The sequence below is a fragment of the Melanaphis sacchari genome, unplaced genomic scaffold (genome assembly GCF_002803265.2).
Source record: "Melanaphis sacchari strain LSU unplaced genomic scaffold, SCAv2.0 Contig116_pilon_pilon, whole genome shotgun sequence".
NCBI lineage: Eukaryota > Metazoa > Arthropoda > Insecta > Hemiptera > Aphididae > Melanaphis > Melanaphis sacchari.
In genome coordinates, this window is record NW_020270453.1 from 885,530 (window position 1) to 904,922 (window position 19,393).

The 19,393-nt window shown below is 22.9% G+C and overlaps 2 protein-coding genes across 4 annotated transcripts; one reads left to right on the top strand and one right to left on the bottom strand.

Annotated features, from left to right (window-relative positions):
* Positions 1-3,234: 3,234 nt before the first annotated feature.
* Positions 3,235-12,965, bottom strand: LOC112603976 (calcium channel flower). Of its 3 annotated transcripts, none has more exons than XM_025352819.1 (7): positions 12,640-12,965; positions 4,867-4,987; positions 4,696-4,777; positions 4,489-4,614; positions 4,296-4,403; positions 4,047-4,187; positions 3,235-3,719 (listed from the first exon to the last, which is right to left on the bottom strand). In XM_025352819.1, exons 1-6 carry the CDS (start codon positions 12,640-12,642, stop codon positions 4,073-4,075), a joined length of 555 nt encoding a protein of 184 aa, XP_025208604.1. In that variant the 5' UTR covers positions 12,643-12,965; the 3' UTR covers positions 3,235-3,719; positions 4,047-4,072. The 3 variants fall into 3 exon arrangements, with proteins under 3 accessions (XP_025208604.1, XP_025208602.1, XP_025208605.1); XM_025352817.1 differs by having other exon boundaries at positions 3,236-3,719; positions 4,072-4,187; positions 12,640-12,964; XM_025352820.1 differs by lacking the exon at positions 4,047-4,187 and having other exon boundaries at positions 3,241-3,719; positions 12,640-12,957.
* Positions 12,966-13,291: 326 nt separating this feature from the next.
* LOC112603975 (macro domain-containing protein CT2219-like) lies at positions 13,292-19,099 on the top strand. The gene is made up of 8 exons (XM_025352816.1): positions 13,292-13,518; positions 13,578-13,842; positions 16,599-16,754; positions 16,847-16,963; positions 17,434-17,537; positions 17,613-17,643; positions 17,719-17,792; positions 18,934-19,099. Exons 2-8 carry the CDS (start codon positions 13,773-13,775, stop codon positions 19,018-19,020), a joined length of 639 nt encoding a protein of 212 aa, XP_025208601.1. The 5' UTR covers positions 13,292-13,518; positions 13,578-13,772; the 3' UTR covers positions 19,021-19,099.
* The last annotated feature ends 294 nt before the right edge of the window (positions 19,100-19,393 follow it).

Consider the following 19,393-nt stretch of genomic DNA (forward strand, 5'->3'; position numbering starts at 1 on the left):
AAAATAATGTGATGAATTAAAAAAGGGTAAATGGAATAGATGGGTTAACAAAGTACCTACCTAATATAACAAAATTATATTTAGGAATTATAAATTTATTTGTATTAAGTCTAATTTAATACCATATACTTGTCTAATATTTTTAGTTCACTGCATCTGTTTAATCACTTGATGTGACAATTTATTGAAATTTAAATTTTTCAAATTTATATTGAAATTAATAAACGTTTAATTTTAATCGATAATGAAAGAATAACAATTGCATATAAAATATGGTAAATCGTGATAAAATTATAATAAATTATTAAATTCTTTAAATACCTAATAAATTGTATAAATAAGTAAGTTTTTTTTTTTTTTAATACTACTTATAAGTACATAGGTACTTCGTTCTAATTCATTTTTTTTAAACTAATAATAATTTTATGTACTATATTACTATGTTGTATAATTTAAATAAATCTTATTTTAAGTATTGTAAATATTCTTGTAAATAATATGAATAGTAAATTTTTCAAACTTCATAATAATGACCCATATTAAAGTCAATATCTAAAAACTAATTAAATCTACCTATGTGTAAGAGTAGGATTATAGAGAAAAGTAAAAGATAAGACAACTAATAAATATAATATTTGCCTGTTGTTCATAAATAATAATAATATTTTTTGTCATCAAATAATGGTCCCTACTAATTCTACACTAAATAGAAAAATTGTGATTCCTTTGATTCAATTCTCTTTCCAAAATATGTACCAGTATTATTTTCACAACTTTTTGAATAATTCCATAAAAATGTTACAACTTAAATAAGAATAATATAATATTCTTGTAAAATAATCACTAAAGTCAGTGTCATTAAGAAAAACTCTCATTGCATACAAACAGCAATTGATATTTTCAACTCAAAATAAATTTTGAGTAAGTACCTAATACATAATAATATTTTTTCAAACACATTTATGTAAGGATTACAATTCTAGTACCTTTTACCAATAACTTGTTAAGAATAAGAATAATATTAAGAAAATTATTTTGAGTATTGTAACATAAAAGTATTTAAAAATTAAACTTAAATATCAAATAATATAGATAAACTATAGTAAGAATTTAAAATTTTGATGAGTTGTTCATTAAAAAAACAAATAAAATGACTAAAAGTTCAGTATTATTTATGTTTAAAAATAAATTAATGAAAAAATGACACACTATTAATAAAAACAATCTGAAAGTTATCAATATAATTAATTATATTTCTATAATCATTAACCCTTATAATAGGTACATTTTATATAATATAATATATTATTATGGATACAGTCGTAAATCATAATGATTTAAATAGAAACAACAACTTCAAGTTAGTAATATGTTTTTTTTTAATTGAATACAGTTGAAATATAATTCTATTTATTTATTTTCTAAATAACTTTTTTAAATGTCACATTAATAATACAATGATTAATATTTCGTTTAAATATTGATGAAAATATTGCTATAAAATCCATAAAATATGTAGTTAAGTATGCAAGTATTGTGATGGATTTAATAAACTATACTCTTATGTATTAATTTAGTAGGGTAACATATTTTTTGCCAATTCACAACAATTTGTAGCAATTATAAGTTACAATGAATATTAAAATAGTTAATAGTCTAAACTTATAACTAAAACTATAGATAATAATCAATGTTTAACTATGACTTAATATTCAAAAGTCAAACTATTTGATAGATAATATGTTTTTGCCTATATTTCATGAAAACAGCTAATTTCTAAATGCTAAATTCAATTAATATGGTTTATTAAAAATAACAATATTTCTATAAAAAAAAAATGAACAAAAAGCTTCCATACAGTTTTTATAATTTAAAATATTATTATTATTATAACTTTATTAAATAACTTATGTATTATAGTAAATTATTTTGAAGAAAAAAATCTAAATTCTCTATGTATTTGTACTCACATAATTGATATTATTAATAGTTAAAAAATGATAAGTACAATTCATATTTTATTCATTTTTAAATCAATCACTGATATTTTATAAAACGATAAATATTTGTTTATGTTATGAAAAAAAAATTATTATTTTTTACTTGTTGATATTAAAGATATGAATAAGCTATCAGATAATTAAAGAACTGTTTTTAAGTATAAAGAATTTAATTACTTTTGCTTATCAGAGAATGTTACCAATAAATAATTAATACATGCATATATTATATTTTTTTAAATTAAGCTTTGACAACTATGACCATTTGCTGAGATATATTTTGTTACGATAAGATATGATACGTTATGTTTTTTGAAACATGTATTCTTGTGCAATAGACATGACTTCGTCGCTAAGAACTTGGGTGATTATCCATCCGAGAGTTAGCAATGCCAGATGGTGTTTAACCACCATTTAGCAACTGTGACCAAACACACATTATGCTCCATTTGATTAATACGATTGAAGGAATAAATTAATTATTCAATTCAAATCCCTATTAACTAGAAACTTTATTTTTTAGTAGAATATACAATATGGATTGTACATATCTGTAATGCCTAATAATATATAATTTTTTTTTAACACATTTCTTTACTATATATCATTTACTTATGAATACATTTTAAATGTAAATAATGATAATATGAAATATAACATTTTCATAGTTTTTATTACACTTTAATAATTTAAGTCGGAAAAACAATAACGAAATTGTGAACATATTTGTTTTTATTTAATTAATTAATTTTAAGAAAATAATTTTGTTACTTGAAAAATTATTTTTTTTTTTTAATAATATTAATTAAAACAAAAGGTAATTTTTAATTTTGTTCTATAATGCTTAATTATTATTTAATGAAATAATATTAATAAATAATTATATAAATAGTCATTATTAAAGATTACCATAATACATAAACTTGTTTATATTATAATATGAAAAATATTTTATATCAATTCCAGGAACATTTAAAAGGGATATTACGATGCAAGCATGGTTTTTTTTTAATAATTAAAATTAATTAAATATCTAGGAAAAACAATAATTATAAATAAACAAAATATTTAGAAGTAGTTTAAGTTACTTTTAAAGTAACCTAAAACTTATTCACCATAATAAATAACTTCAAAATTATAAATTAATAATATTGAATATAATTATTATAAAAATGATTCAATAGAGATTCTGCAGTCACTTTTTAATTGTTATATCTATATTTTAGCAACAAAAATTTCAATACTCGATTAAAAATTATTTTAAAACATGACAACTAAATTAATATACATTAATGGCATGCAATAAGATTAAATTGTAAGAGTTGAATAAATATAAAGATTATCCTATTTGAGGTTTTTAGATATTTAAGTGAAAATCTATTATACAATTGAATGGGGTGAAAAGTAGAGGAATACCATTAATGAACATCAATTTATCTATTAAGAGATACATATTGAATTAATTAAATAATTTTGCTGGACCTGATTACCATAGATAAATGAGTATCATCAGTTAGGAGACCACAGTATATTGGAATGCATGTGGATAGTGATTGTAATAAAATCACTAGGGAACCAATAAATTATTTTTAATTGGTTTTAGTGAATTCTAAGGTTGGGTTGGTTATATATAAATAAATATTATATATTCCACTAATGTTATACATGTTTCATGGCTCTAATGTGGATGCTGTAGTTTTCATTTGTTCTGCTGGTGCCCTATAACAAGTATTTAAAAATAATTATTAAAATTATTAAACATTTATAAATAAATTTTAAACATCAAAATTAATTTTAAAATTTCAAGTAATTCACAAAAAGTATATTTGATTTTAACGTGCAATTTTTTTAATTGAAATTTTAAAAAAAAAACCGTTTCTACATTTAATATTACTGCAGTAAAATACATTTTGGGTTACTACAGTAATGAATCATGAATACTAAATCTATAAGTACATCAAAATCCTATTTAGCTATTTAAAGTGCATATTTTATATGGAATGATTGGAGCGGATGAACTACCATTAAAATAAGCAAAACTAATACACTTTAAAAATCTAGTTCAGTTTGCCTTAAGTGGGACGCCACACATCTGGATCTTCCATTAAAGTTGTGTGATGTCCGCCCATGGGTTGAGAAACATTATCAACAGGAGAAGCAATAGCTCCCATGTCTTCCCTAGATCCTCTACTTAGTAGTAAGTATTGTAACAAACACAAAGTTCACAAATATTGAACATCTTATTTATATAGTTATTAAATAAAATGTGTAGATAAAAGGTAGATAAAAACTTACTTTTTCCCAACTGACATGAGACCATACAATAAACCAGTACAAAATACTAAAGCACTGGCTATTAATGTACTTGGACCAAAACATAGAAGCATTGGTACTAATGATAACCTGAAAAATAACAATTTAATTTAATACTGGATCGAACAATATTTAATAAATTTTTAAGTATTAATCAATATGTCTGATATCTTACCCAACATAAACAATAGCTCTAGTCCAGTAAGGTTTATTTTCAGCAACATCACTGACTTTCTGCATATAATCAATAAATACACAAAGAAAAGGTGCTTCTAACGCAATAAGTAAAATACCAAGTAGTCTAAAATTACACACAACTTAGTTAATATAGGTATACAATTTATAAAAAAATATTTAATAATTACTACTTGATAGTACATACAGTTGTAAAATTCCACCAAATAAACAATCTGTGTTTAAAAAAATTAATCCTAGTCCATTCCAAATACCAGTGAATAAATTGACTAAAAAGACATAATAATAATTTAAATTATTTATGGTAAAATATGTAACAATTATAAGGAAATACATTGTACTTTATAATAATACATACCAACGCCTGCAAATGTTCCTAATGTTCTACTACCATATTTTAAGTGCCAAGGAATTTCATCCCTATTTTCACCTTCATCGCTGGCTCTTTTCCAAAGATTTGTGACTTTATCTCCCATAGACTATAAAAAAAAAAAATTATTAATTAAATAAACTATTACATTTCTTGTAAATGAATGTACATGAAATATTATATTATTTTTGATTAAAATAAAAAATTAAATACATGTTTTCCTAAAATATTTAACCATTGTATAATATACCTTTATAACAAAATAACATAAACCAATTTAAAAAAATGTGATCCTCATATTATGATAAAAAATTCATCTCTCTACTGACTTCTATAGATACATTTTATGCCTACATTAAGTTTTTAGGCCAAATAAAATCAATACACATTATTTCTAATTTACTTGTTTAGTGTAAAAAATCATAAAATTGAAGTAAAAACAATGATTATTTGAATCAAAATTCTTTTTATAGGTTAAATATAGGTTAATTGTCTATATAAGTAAAGTTGAATTGTACATACATTTTTCTTTGAACTTTATATTTCAAACAATTTAAAGTAATTTATTCTTAAAATATATGATACATAAATATTATAATATTATACTTTAAATTTTAATAAAGCAATAATTATTTTTGTATAAAAAAATATAGGTATATTATAACTACTTAATTAAAGTTAATTACAATAAAAAAAATATACTCGGACAAAAAGTTTTTTACCCTTACAAACATAAATAATTTTTTAATTATTAATCTGAAACATAATTTATTTTAGATGTGTACTATTCTGTAATATAAAGACGTAATACAAGTATCTGCAAATTGTTTACCTCTTACTACCTTACTTTACTATAAGAAGAATCCATTTTGCACAGTTATTTTTAATATTAAAGTACATTTACCTAATATCAAGTTTAAAAGTTAAAACATTATTTAAAGAACTTTAAAAAGCTTCTTTATAGATATTTTAATTTTATAATAATTTACGATAATTTTAAAATTCACGATGTTAAAATGCTTAAAACTTTCTTTAAAAATACATACAATATTAACATAACAATATTTTTACTTTGAAACATGATAATAGGTCAATTTTCAGTAATATTAAAAATAACAGAACAGATTCTTCTTAACATAAAATTTACTATGTAATGTATTAGTAAAATGGAGATAGCCAATATATGTGGAATATAGATATAATATCAGTTTAATGTGCAATTTTCAATTAGTCAAATTAATATTTTGATAATAATAATTATGTTATAAATTCTGTTAAGACAAATTTCTCATTATTAAATAAAATTATAACATAAATATAATGCAGGTATGACAAAAATAAGATAATTTTAATTTTATTAAATGTTCAATATGTGTTAATCAATGGTGATAAATCTTAAACTTAACTATGATTTACCAAAACAAAAAACTAACAAATTTAACAAATATTATTTATTAATTTTCACACGATATTTGATTATAAATATATACATATTTTTCCTAAAACATGATAAATTTATTTTATATGATTAAATAAGGCACATTTTATTTTACATATTTTCACAAATGTTGTCATATATACATGTAAATTTTAACATTATCTGTAAAATTTTCAAAATATTCCATGAATTTATTTACAATACTAAAAACTAAAATAATTTGTTAATTTGTATTATTAATATTGATAGTTTAATTGTACTATACTTTGATATAAGTATTCATAAAAATATTTTTAGTGCGTATAATAATATACAACATTTAATGGCATTTAACAAATTTATCTCAATTACCTTAAATTATCATGTCTGTTTTAATTCAGCTATTATTTAACAAAATGCACAGAAAAACTGATACAAAAATAATTGTATTTATTACAATTTACAACAGCACTTAAAAAAAACTGTCAACTTATTTTCTAAACTGACTATAAAATAAACAAAATAATGCTTAAACATTTAAAATTTAAATTTTATTTGTGATTTTCCTAACAACATTTTTTTGATTGACAATAATGTACTTTATTGCATTGAATATTAATAACGACAACATTTTTTGATATACTCATTTAACAAATATAAGTCAGTGTTAAGATTGAATCAACATAGTTTCATTTTTTTATTTTAAATTTAAAACCATATATGGTTAGCCATTGTTTTACTTTGCATTATTAAAAATTTAAAGCAATTTCTTTCTTGAAAATTTAAAAAAAAAAAATGATTTAATTCAATGTTATATTCAATTATAATTTAAAAATAATTAATTTTAATTCATCAACGTAATTATTTATTTCATATTTTGACAATTTTAATTTCACATAAAATCCTACACCAGTCATAAACAGTCGATATATAAGTAGTTATTTTCAATTTAAGAAATTATTCACCATTGTCAGGTCATAAAATAATTAAATGTATTTAAATTTATATTAATTAGTAATAGAATTCATTTTTATTTATTATTGTTGACACAGCTGTTGCAATTGTTTCAAATCAAAACCAATAAGTTACAATAGTAGCACCTTTAAAAATTTAATTATTATTAGGTATTAAATAAAAAAATTGATAAAAATATAATTATATATATTACATAACTTTTAATTTAAAGGGAAAATTAGAGAAAAAACTTTTGAGTATATTAAATATTGACAAAATAATCTAAAACACTCTTAATTATAAGATTTTGATAACTAACAAATTGGTTCATTAACAGATCTAAAATAATAGAAATATAAACTTATTTTCAAACTGTTTTTCTTAATATTATAAATATTATTCAACTATTACAGTTCAGTAAATTAATTTATTCACCTATAATTAAATTTAAAGATAACATTATCTAAGTTTGTTAGTTGACTTTTTACAATATTTAAATTTTTCTGTAGTCATGAATATTTTTAAATTATATTTTACATACAAAAAATTTGCATAAAAATTAAAATATTGTAAAACAGGCAATGTACAAACACAAATAATGTTCTCAACTTAAAATTTTATAAAAGTTCAATTATTCTAATAGTAAACAAGACTCTTTCAGCAGAACAAAAATTTGCTACATTAGACGTAAGTTTATAACTGCAAGTTTGAAAATAATTTAGTATTTATCTAGTATCTTTAGCAATTATATTTTGAATTAAATTAAATGATATTAACAAGTTCTGTTGATTAGATAAGTAACAAATAATATTAATTAGTGACTACTGATTAATGACATTAAAATAAAATTTTATAAACACTTAATTACCTAAAAATATATATCAGTAATGACAGTAGAATAACTATAATTAAAATATTACATACTAACATTAAAGTAAATTAAAACCAAACACAAACAAAAAAAATTGCAATTTTAACATGATTTCCTCCATAGTTTCAGGTTTCTATAACCTTTTGATTTGTATTTATACATAATTACTAACAAATTTGGTTTGTACGCCCTATAGAGCAGTACTTCTTAAACTTTTTGATAATATATTCCTCTTAATTTAATGTAAAATTGTTATGACCCCTTAAGAATATTTTTTTGTCATCAAAATCATTAAAAAAATAATTATTATTTTTCCTAAACTTAGCTATAATATTTTTAGATGTGTTAAACACATATAAAAACACACAACTTTAATATATAGTATATACACACACTTTTAAATACCACTGAATAAAACTTTATAATAACTTCAAACTTTAATAGTAGATAATAACTATTAACTAGATAAAATTACAGTACACATTTTTAAAATTAATATGATGGGTGGACTTATAAATCAATAATAATTATGATTATAAATCAATGTTTGAAATTATATTTAAACAGCAGTGCTCTACAATATTTTCTAAAAGGCATGATTTACATTTTGTTTTTAATTGTAGATGCAAAATTATAGAGATATGTCAATAGAAAAGAAATTAATAAAATGGATACTCTTTCTGTTAATATGTTAATACTTTTTCATGAAATTTGGTTAGTGTAAAATCTGTTTTGACTAAAGTGAGATACACTTTTCTGATATAATAATTCTATTATAATAAAATAGCTGACCATTCAGTTTTGATAATTGAAAATAATTATGATTTTGTTTTGTTCAAAAACAGATTCTTTAAAATACATAAAACAAAATAAATATTCTATCCTCCTTGTAAAATACATAAATGGCATAACACTACGTTCCACATTTTCAAAATTATTGCTCTAAAGAAATTATGTGTAAAAGTATATTTTCCAATTTGTGTAGTTATAGTATTTATCTAATATTAGTCAATTATACATTGATATTTACAGATTATTATTTACCTATTATAATGAAAAATTCATTACCGTCTGTTACTGTATTTATTCTTAAACAATAAATAAAAATATATGACAAAATGTATGTCATTACATTGCAAAAATTTTAGATTTATTATTTTGTAATATCAATTTTATTGATAATAAAAGTAATAGGTATTTATTTATTTTACTTTTCAAAAATTTTGATGATGTTTATCATTTGATCAAATACTATAAAATCAATAATTGATTTTGTAACCAAAATAAATTAGCATATTCCTACTAAAAATATCATGACTAATTTATTAAAGTAAAAAATTATACCTATACATTGTATAAAATTGTAGTTATAAGCGTAAGCTAATCTTATACTTATACATTTCCATATGTTTAATAAAATGATAATCCTTGTAATAATATGTTATCATATCATCTATATTATATACAACACACACACCCACATAAACGTACACAGAAATAGGTATGTACTTGAATATAAATTATAAATTCCTAGGTAACCCAGTAGTTATGTGTCTGTTTGTAATTTGCAAGTTTAAAGGTTTAAAATGTTTAAATAACTAACAAGAAACAATAACTATATCAATTAGTTCATTAAATTAATCAATTTTTTATATAACCTAGCATAAATAAGCAAACGTCATTACTTAAAAAAAACTATTTTAAAATACTATATTAAATTGATTAAATTATTATTAGGGAATGGGTTTACTTGTAAATTTATATTTTTATTAAAATAAGCAATTTTAAATCTGATAAGAGATGTATACTATTTAAATCATTCTTATTAACCTAATGTAAATTTAATTTAACATATTTTTAACCTTTTTAATTTTATGATAGATACTTTTGTTCTTAGCTTATATTGACAATAACATTTAGGTACATTAAATTATGTTTAGGAGTAAAAAACTATTTTAAAATTTCAAATAATAACTTGTCAACTTATTTAAAATATACTTTATTCGTATTCTACAGTTAAAATCAATATTATTTATTACTTTGGAAATAATAAATAATCAATGTACTTAAACTAATATCAACTACATATTTATAACTTTGACCTATTTGACCTACTTTTTTATCACTTAACCTGTCAAAGCTTTTAAGAAATGTATAAAATTGAGAACAATGAATTCTCATAAAAAAATTAATTTGATTTCTTCAAAAAAAAAATCTACAACTGATGCATACTTTTCTGTCAATCATCTTATTTATAAAAATTTAGATTTAGCTACAAAGTAACAGGTATTTCATGGACATTTAAAAACCTTTTGGTATTGTGAACCATAACATTTTACTAAGAAAATTAAGTTAATCAGAGATTTGTTAAATAGCAAATAAATCATTCAAAACTTCTTTAATGGATAGATTACAAAATGTGAAAATAAATGATAATTAAAGTCAGCCTTTAGATATGTCATGGCGTTCTTCAGGGAACAGTCTTGAACCTATATTATTTGTTATCTACATGAACTGCTTACTGAATCTAAATTTAAATGCTAAATTATTTTGTTGAGCTGATGATACCATCATACTATTAAATAAGAAAAATATTAAATGTTTGTACAACAGATATAATCAGGTTTTTAACATATTAACCGCCATCTGTAATTCTCAAATTTTATACATTTGTGACCACTGGCGCCCATAGTTCATCATTACTACCATGCCACATGACCACCGGCGACCATAAATTAATTTAGTTTTATATTAATAACTTTTCTACTAAATGGAAAATATATATTGATAATGTGACATCAATTTTAAGAAATTATTTTATATATTTAAAAATATTAAGGTTTTATTTAAAACACAAAATCTATGAGTAATATATATATATTTTTTTTTTTTTGTACGATCAGTTATTACTTTTAATAATAATCCTGGAAAGGATTTTAATTTCCACCTCACTAAGTTAAAAATAACTTACAACAAAATTATTAAATATATACTAAAGCCACCAAAATCTTTCTAGTACACAATTTATAAAAACTTTTACTTTTTTAATCTAGATAGGTCTTTTAAAAAAAATGTATTACTTTTAGCATGCAAAAATAAAAATCATATGTTTTTGAGCATAAACTTATTACTAGGTTGGGTACTAGGTATAAAAAAAAATATTAATGTAATCAAAACTAATTGTTGAGTCTTTTGAGCTTAAAATGTATACTAATATTGCAGTTGAGATACGTAAATCTTAACTAATATAACAATTACTACAACTTAAGAAAACTTTAGTAAAATTATTAATTTAATATATTAGTAAAGTTAATTTATTTTAAGAGTTTATAATCCTGTGAAATATTAATTCTACTATATATATTTATGTTTTCTTTACATATATCTTAAATTTCACCTTAACTTTGTATATTACTTTTTAAGTACTCTTCACTTCTATCACACGCATTACTTATAGGAGGTGAGCAATCCATGTTTGAAATTTACCAATATATAACATTGTTGTTTGTTTACAAATAAATAAATATATACCTTTAAATATTTTAAAATTGTTTTTAAACAATTTTAAATTTTAAATACATAGGTACAAGTAATTAAAAATAAATTTTCCTCATATTTTTAAAGTTTTTTAATTATATAAATTTTAATAATTTTATTATAAAAATAAAATATTGCCATTTTATTAATCTCTAGTTAAACTAATGATTAACAATTAACTGCCTAGTAAATTATAGAAAATACAAATTTTAAATACCAATAGGTAGAATTTTAAAATTCAGTACCTACCAATGTATGTATAACAATTTATAGTTCATAATGAGACATGTTGGACAGAGATGTTAGATTTTAATTTGTTCAATTTTAGTGCCTTTAGCTTTTTGTTGTACAATATGTTTATGTTATAAACACAAGAAATCTTGTGAGTAAACATAGTACACTTTTTCAGAAGGTATTTTGTCATATCCCAAACTATTTAATATTAAAATTTCAGTTGTTTAGTACATTTTTTTAACATTAAGCAACTTGCCATCTGGTAAAGTTGGTAAACCAATGTCTAACATATATTCTATTAATTATATTAAATTTAAATACACTATTATGTAAGTAGGTACCAAAAGATGAAATTATAAGCCAATATATTATTTTGAACACTATTAAAGTATTGGTCTCACAGGTCTTGATAAAAGGTTACCTTGAAAAAAATTGGGTATACCTAATCAAGATATTTTTTTCATTATTATTACTATAAGCTGCTAGTAAATACTATTGTAAATTTGGGTATTATCAGGGAAATTTAATAATTAATTTACCTCACAGTTCATTGTCTAACAAAATTTCACCAATGAAAAATACCCTACTTACAAAGGATGCTCATTGCTCAAGTACCCACATACTACACTCGAAATAAAAATCAATAGTTCAGTGTAAGAAAAACAATAGTAAGTAATACAATAATGATAATAATATGATCAGTGGACCTATCAAGTATCGACAATATCAAATATTAATACAGACTTACCATGATCGAAGAGCGCGCTTATGCGTGGGCGGGTGGTTCTAGGCGCTGGGCTCGAGTGGGCGCGCGATCGTATGTGGTTCCGTCAGCAAACGGGGTGAAAACGGATAGCAGAAATATCTAAACCACCACAATTGCTGCCTTGTAGTAATCGTTTTTGCCGTCGTCGTATGAAATTATAACATGAGCAGACGATTATCGAGAAAAATTATATACTACAGTACTACCGCGAGTACGACCAGCGAAATGCTTCTGTCGACAACGGGAAAATAACAAATATTGTGTTGTGAATGGTGATTAAGAACCGTGAACTAGGCTGTTGTGGTAGTGGGGTTATCGTCATCAACGTTATCGTTTTTATCGTTCGAGATAAAACGTCCCCAACGGCAACGACGCGTAGATAATATAAGAATTATCTATGCAGCGTCGGCGATGGCTGTGGCAGTAGTTGTCAGCCGCACTAGAGGTCCGTCCGTCGATCGGGCGGCAGAAGCAGTAGTTGTCGGCCGCACTAGTGTAGTGGACCCGTCGGTCAGGCGACAGTGTTAAATTTGTTCACTCCTTCCCACGACTGGTCGCAGCACATTATCAGTGCGAAGTGCGATTGCCGATTACACTCTGTTATCGGGAAATTTTCCACTTTTTTTTTTTATTAATTTTAATAAAAATAATTATAATACTATGATATTTCGGTGCGCCGTCATCGCGTAAATACCCAAGTTGCGACGCATTATATAAGTATATTACTTATATTACAAATAATATAATATTACTATTATTATTATTATTATTATTCTCGATTCGTTATCGGTTCAATCCACTTCGCGTCGCATTTCTCGTGTCGTATCGGCTCGCGTCGACTCTGTCCGTCTCGATCGACAAGTAAATATAATAATAATAGTAGTAGCCGATTATTAAATTATTTTCGTGTACTATTATAGATATTAAAACAAATTCGTCAGCTCTACGGCGGTTTCCGGTACTACTTCTGTCACTGTTGTTGTTGCTGTTGCTCGCATTGTGTATTTGTGTGTTAGTCGGCGTCCCGTTGGAGTTTGATCCGTTTCTTCACTGCTACACTGGTGCCCGGCCGTCGTTTCGCTGCCAACAATTATTTTGTTCGGATTTCCCGTAAAATGGCTACGGTTAGCTTGGATTCCATTTTACCATGGCCGGAATACTTTAGACAGGTCTTGAACAGCACGAGTAAGGATCACGTCCATATTATTTTCAAAACTTTTTTCCCTTTTCCCCACCTCGGCCGCCCGTCAATCGCCATCGTATATCGCGCGATTGCGTCGCTTTTCGTCGACGCCAAACTAATCGATACCGAATCATATTTTTCTCTGTATTTTTCCTATCGCTTTTCAATGCATTCGAACTGGGTTCTCAGTATAACAATCTACCTTATTCGCATCAAACATTTTATAGGTTAAGAGGTGCTATGGTTATTCTATGTATCATTACTTATTAATAATTATAACTATGGTTTTTCATTATTTTATCCTCTTTTACCGACGAAATATTTATTGTTTTTTCATTTCTAATTAAAATAGGTATGTGTAGTTTTCCTACTGACTGATGTTCCTGATTTTCATTGAAATGACAAGACAAATACATAAATGTTGTCTGAACAAATTAAAATACTTGTGTTTTTATTTCTTACATAATTACATTTTCTCAATTTAATGGGGCCTATTAATATTATTTAAGTATATATAATATAATAAATTTAAAGTTTGATTGAAAAAATTATATATCACTTGAGAAAAATTCAATTTAAGTTCAGCGATAGTGTTTTTAATTTGTTAAGTTGGTGCAATACCTATTTTTATTTTTTTTTTTGTTAATCATTATAACTATATTTGTCTCAAAGTAGTATATATACGTCACATCTGCATGTGTTGTCTTCGTCTTACATATGTATGACACAATAATTTTATTTTTGTTCACCAGTTTTAATAGTGTGCTTTTAGATTTGATATTAGAATGAATTAACCTGTTTCAAACTTTTAGGTGAAAACATTATCTGTGTTCTCTCCTTGATTTTTTACGATATTTTAATTTCTAAGTGAATTATGAGCATTTTAAAATATTTATATTTTCCATACTTAACTCACTTAAAAATTAAAATATCGTAAAAATTCAACGAAGGAACTCCGTAAATGCTTTTACCTAAGAGTTTGATAATAGGCCAATTCACTTTAATATCATTACTAAAATTACATTATTAAAACTAGTAAATAAAAATGTATTATGTCATGCGTTTGTAAGATGGAGACAACACATACGGCTGCACCGTTATGTGAAAGATGCGTGCCTCATATTCTACTTTGAGACAGAGTTATTGCAAGTTATCTACTATCTAAATTAAATAATACATAATATTCATACAAAGAAGTACCCAATTAATAGATAATTATTAATTCAGAAGATATTAAAGAAAGAAATACTATTTGCTATTTATTTGTATTATATAAAATAATTAATTAGTTATATATAAACTCATTATTCCATTACTCAAATCATTATTGTATTAAATTTAGTTTGTTTCGTGTAGCTTCTTATTTAATTTTTACTAAACCTAGTTTAAAAAAAGCTCTAGCTGTAAAATCTTGTTAATAATGAAAATACAATATAAGTCTGAGGACTTGGTATTAAAAAAAACATATTAAGCAACTGTAACTGTTAAACAAAATTTGTAACATTCGCTAAGTTAAAAGATAATAAAATATTAGCTTGTGATGTTATAAAGATATAAATTGTTAATTATTATCATCACAAAATATATTTTATTAGGAAAAAAGATTATTGTATTTGTAAAAATAGTCAAAATTGTTTCCTTAATATTGAAAAGCCATATAATAAATTATCCTTACACCTATATAATTTAAATAGTTTATTATAATCATATATGTATGATTTAATATGCTAAAACTCTTAAAAAAAAATTTCTTTTTTCTTAAAACATTATTTCTCAATGTTTATCCTATTTATAATCAACTGTCTCATTACATAAAAAACCATACATCTTTTGGAAATAATCAATAAATACTTATAATAATTTTATAAAAACTTATTATCAAGACTTATTTACTTAATGCACTTATAATCATTTAAATAAGTATTTAAACCTGAAATTTTCACCTACCTATTACAAATAATAGTAATACAAATTTAAAACAATTTTTTTTTAGATATCTCCTGCTTATTAAAAACAGTAAGAAAAATTTAAATCAAAATTTTAAGTGATTTTATTGATATTATTTTATAAATAATATAAAAAGTAAAATTTAATTTGTAAAATAAAAATCTGTTTTATTGACTTACAATGTTTACTGCTGAATAATACCAATACCAACATATGCCTTATTATTAAATGCATCAAAATGTTATGAACATTAGAATTATCTTTGTTTTCATTAATGTTTTATTACTTGCAACATATAATTTATAAACTTTAAGAATAAAAAAATAATAATTTTTTATTTTATTTATTTAAACATAATAACGTGAAGTGGCTTTTTAAAGTATAAATAATAACAGAAAAGTTATAGTAAACAGATAAAACAGAGTCAAGTATTGACTATCTGCAGATGCCTTTAGACATTAAGTTTTAGAATTAACCTTCTAAATTTGATATATTGTATAAGTAATTCTACATGAAGTGCCTTACTAAAACCCCTGCCTTAAAAAGTAAAATTGTCTTAATTTTCACAGACATGTCTATAGACTATAAAATTCAAATAATTAAATTTTCTGCCTAGTTAATTGTTTTTAATTAATAAAATAATTTAAGGTATTTTATTGTATTTTTTTAATTTAAAATAATATATTTTTATTTTATGCAGTATACCATTATTAACTATTCAATATATAATTAATTATAGCTATTATTTATACCTAATAACTGTATTTGAATAAATATAATTTTGTTAATAAAGTTATTCCTACTTTTACAGGTAAACCAGCATTTTTGAAACCTATTGATGGCCCAAAACCAGAATTTAACAAAGAATTAAATGAAAAAGTATCTTTGTATCAAGGCGACCTAACAAAATTAGGAATAGATGTTATTGTCAATGCAGCCAATTCTAAATTAGCTGGTGGGGGAGGAGGTAAAAATATATTGACATTATTTCATGTTAATTTATAAATAATTGCATATCAAATTTATTATTTATAATATATATTATTCAAAATATCATAGTTGACGGCGCTATTCATAAAGCTGCTGGTCGAGAACTTCAGGCGGAATGTGCTACATTAAATGGTTGTAGAACAGGTTGTGCTAAAATCACTAAAGGTTACAAACTCCCTGCAAAGTGTAAGTTGATAAATTCATTAACAATATTATTATATATTATATAAAACAAATGCATTATAATCTACCTAGTATAAAAATATTTATTAATAATCATTTTTGTGTGTAAAAAGAAATTTTTTTTGAAAGTTCTAAAACTTATTCCATTGTAATATTTTACACAGTTATAATTCATTTTGAAATAATATTAATAAAAGCCTATGTGATGGCCTAGATAATAATCTTACCTTGAAGTTTGATAATAGGACAGTAGATAAATTTACTTTAATGTTAAAGCTAACAACATGAAATGGATTCTGCTGAACCCAAATTAGTAATGTTGTATGTGTGTAAGACGGATACATCACATATGTGTGTAGTGTTTTCTTAACTTCAAATTTTTATATGAATTAAATAAATCTTTTCAATGAAAATTTTTCTTATTTTAATTTTATATTACTATCTGTTTGGTTATTGCTTATTTGTCTTTATAGATGTTATTCATACAGTTGGGCCAAAAGGAGAAAATGCTGAAGAACTGCAATCAGCTTATCAAAACAGTTTGGATTTAGCCGTTGAAAAGAAGTTAAGAACAATTGTAAGTATTAAAATTTAGTTTAAATTGTTAATTTTTTTTTTTTTTTTTTAATTTGATTAATATTTTTATTTTTAGGCATTTCCGTGTATTTCTACTGGTGTTTATGGTAAATTTTAAATATTGTATATTTTGTTTTACATAATTTCAATTTTAAATATTAATTTAATGAAAATATGTTTAGGGTATCCACAAGAAGAAGCATCCATTGTTGCCTTGAAAGCTATAAGAGACTTTTTAGAACATGATCATAACTTGGTAACATTTCAAATTTTTAAATTTATAATTTTATACATCTAAGTCTATATTATCAATTAAAGTTCATAAAAATTATAAGTTGAAAAAAACTTGTTCTTATTTTAAAAGTATATACAGTAGGGTTTCATTAATCCAAATGAGGTTGGAAAAAGGGATCATTCGAATTAATGATTTGTTCGAATTACTTACGACTTAGAAAAAAATCAATTTTCTTGCAATTTAAATTTTTAAATTAGTCTATCCATACTGCAGTATTATTCATAAAATTTGTTATTGAAAAACACAATGATTACAATCAAAATCGACAAAATCATTATAATTATGTATAAAATGTCAGTTAATAAGTACATGTATAGCATATTACTATGAATTATGATACATGTGTGTATTAGTATAACCTAACCTAACCTAAGCCTGTTTGGATTACCGTGAGACCCTACTGTATAAAATATTTAGATGATATTTTTATCTTCGTCTATCATAGCACAATGTACCAATTCACTTTCATAAGCCAAAACTATATTCTTGGTCTATTATTATTTATAAATGTGAAATATGTAATCCTCAAATTATCACAATTATCCTGATTGAGTTCATTACTTATATTTAAATTATTACACAGTTTAGTAATATATTATCACAGTTTCATTTTTCAAATAAAATTATACATTTAGAACCCAAATTATTGTTCTTAACAATACCTTTTATTATTTATTTTTTAGAAAAATAAAAACATTAACATATTTTATCAAATTTACCACCAAAACGTCCTTACTTCATCATTATTTTACCAATTATTGATTTAAAGTTTAAATCAAACTAAAAAAAAATATTTATTCTAATAAATACAAAAACATTTTTAATTATAATTTATATATTAGTTTTTAATAAATAGATATTAATAGTACAAACCATTATTATTATCATTCTTTTTCTACGGTCAAATTTTTATGTAATATTTTTATTTTGATTTTCATTAAATTATTTATGTTTTTCTATAACTTTTTTTTTTACTTTTTGTGTTAAAAATTAATGTAAATTATGATTGGTGCCATTATCATCTATAAGTAATTTAATTGTAAACTTGATTATTAAGAATGCATTCAAATATGTTTATTGTGTGTTAACATTTCTTTTTCAGATTGAACGCATAATATTCTGTGTATTCCTTGATTCTGACAAGGAATACTATGAGAAGTATCTACCATTATTTTTCCCTCTTGAGTAAGATTTATCTCATGTATTGTAAAATATTCCAACTTTTTTTTACAGCATTAAAATTAATCATTTATACATTGTTTTAATGTGTTTCCCTTTTTCTTTTTATATTATCAATATTGTAGTGTATTAATACCATATATTAATTGTTTAACTTTAAAAATATTTAAATATATTTCAATCTCACTAAATTTTTGTTTTTGTTTTTATTTTTATTTTTATTTATTTTAAAACTCTATTTCCCAACCCTATGACTGTTTTATTAATTATGTATTAAGTATTTAAAACAATTACCCACTTATACTTGGGTCATAGTACAAAGTTAATATTTTATATCTTTATTACTAATGAGTTTAAATTATACGTCATACAAAACATATTAT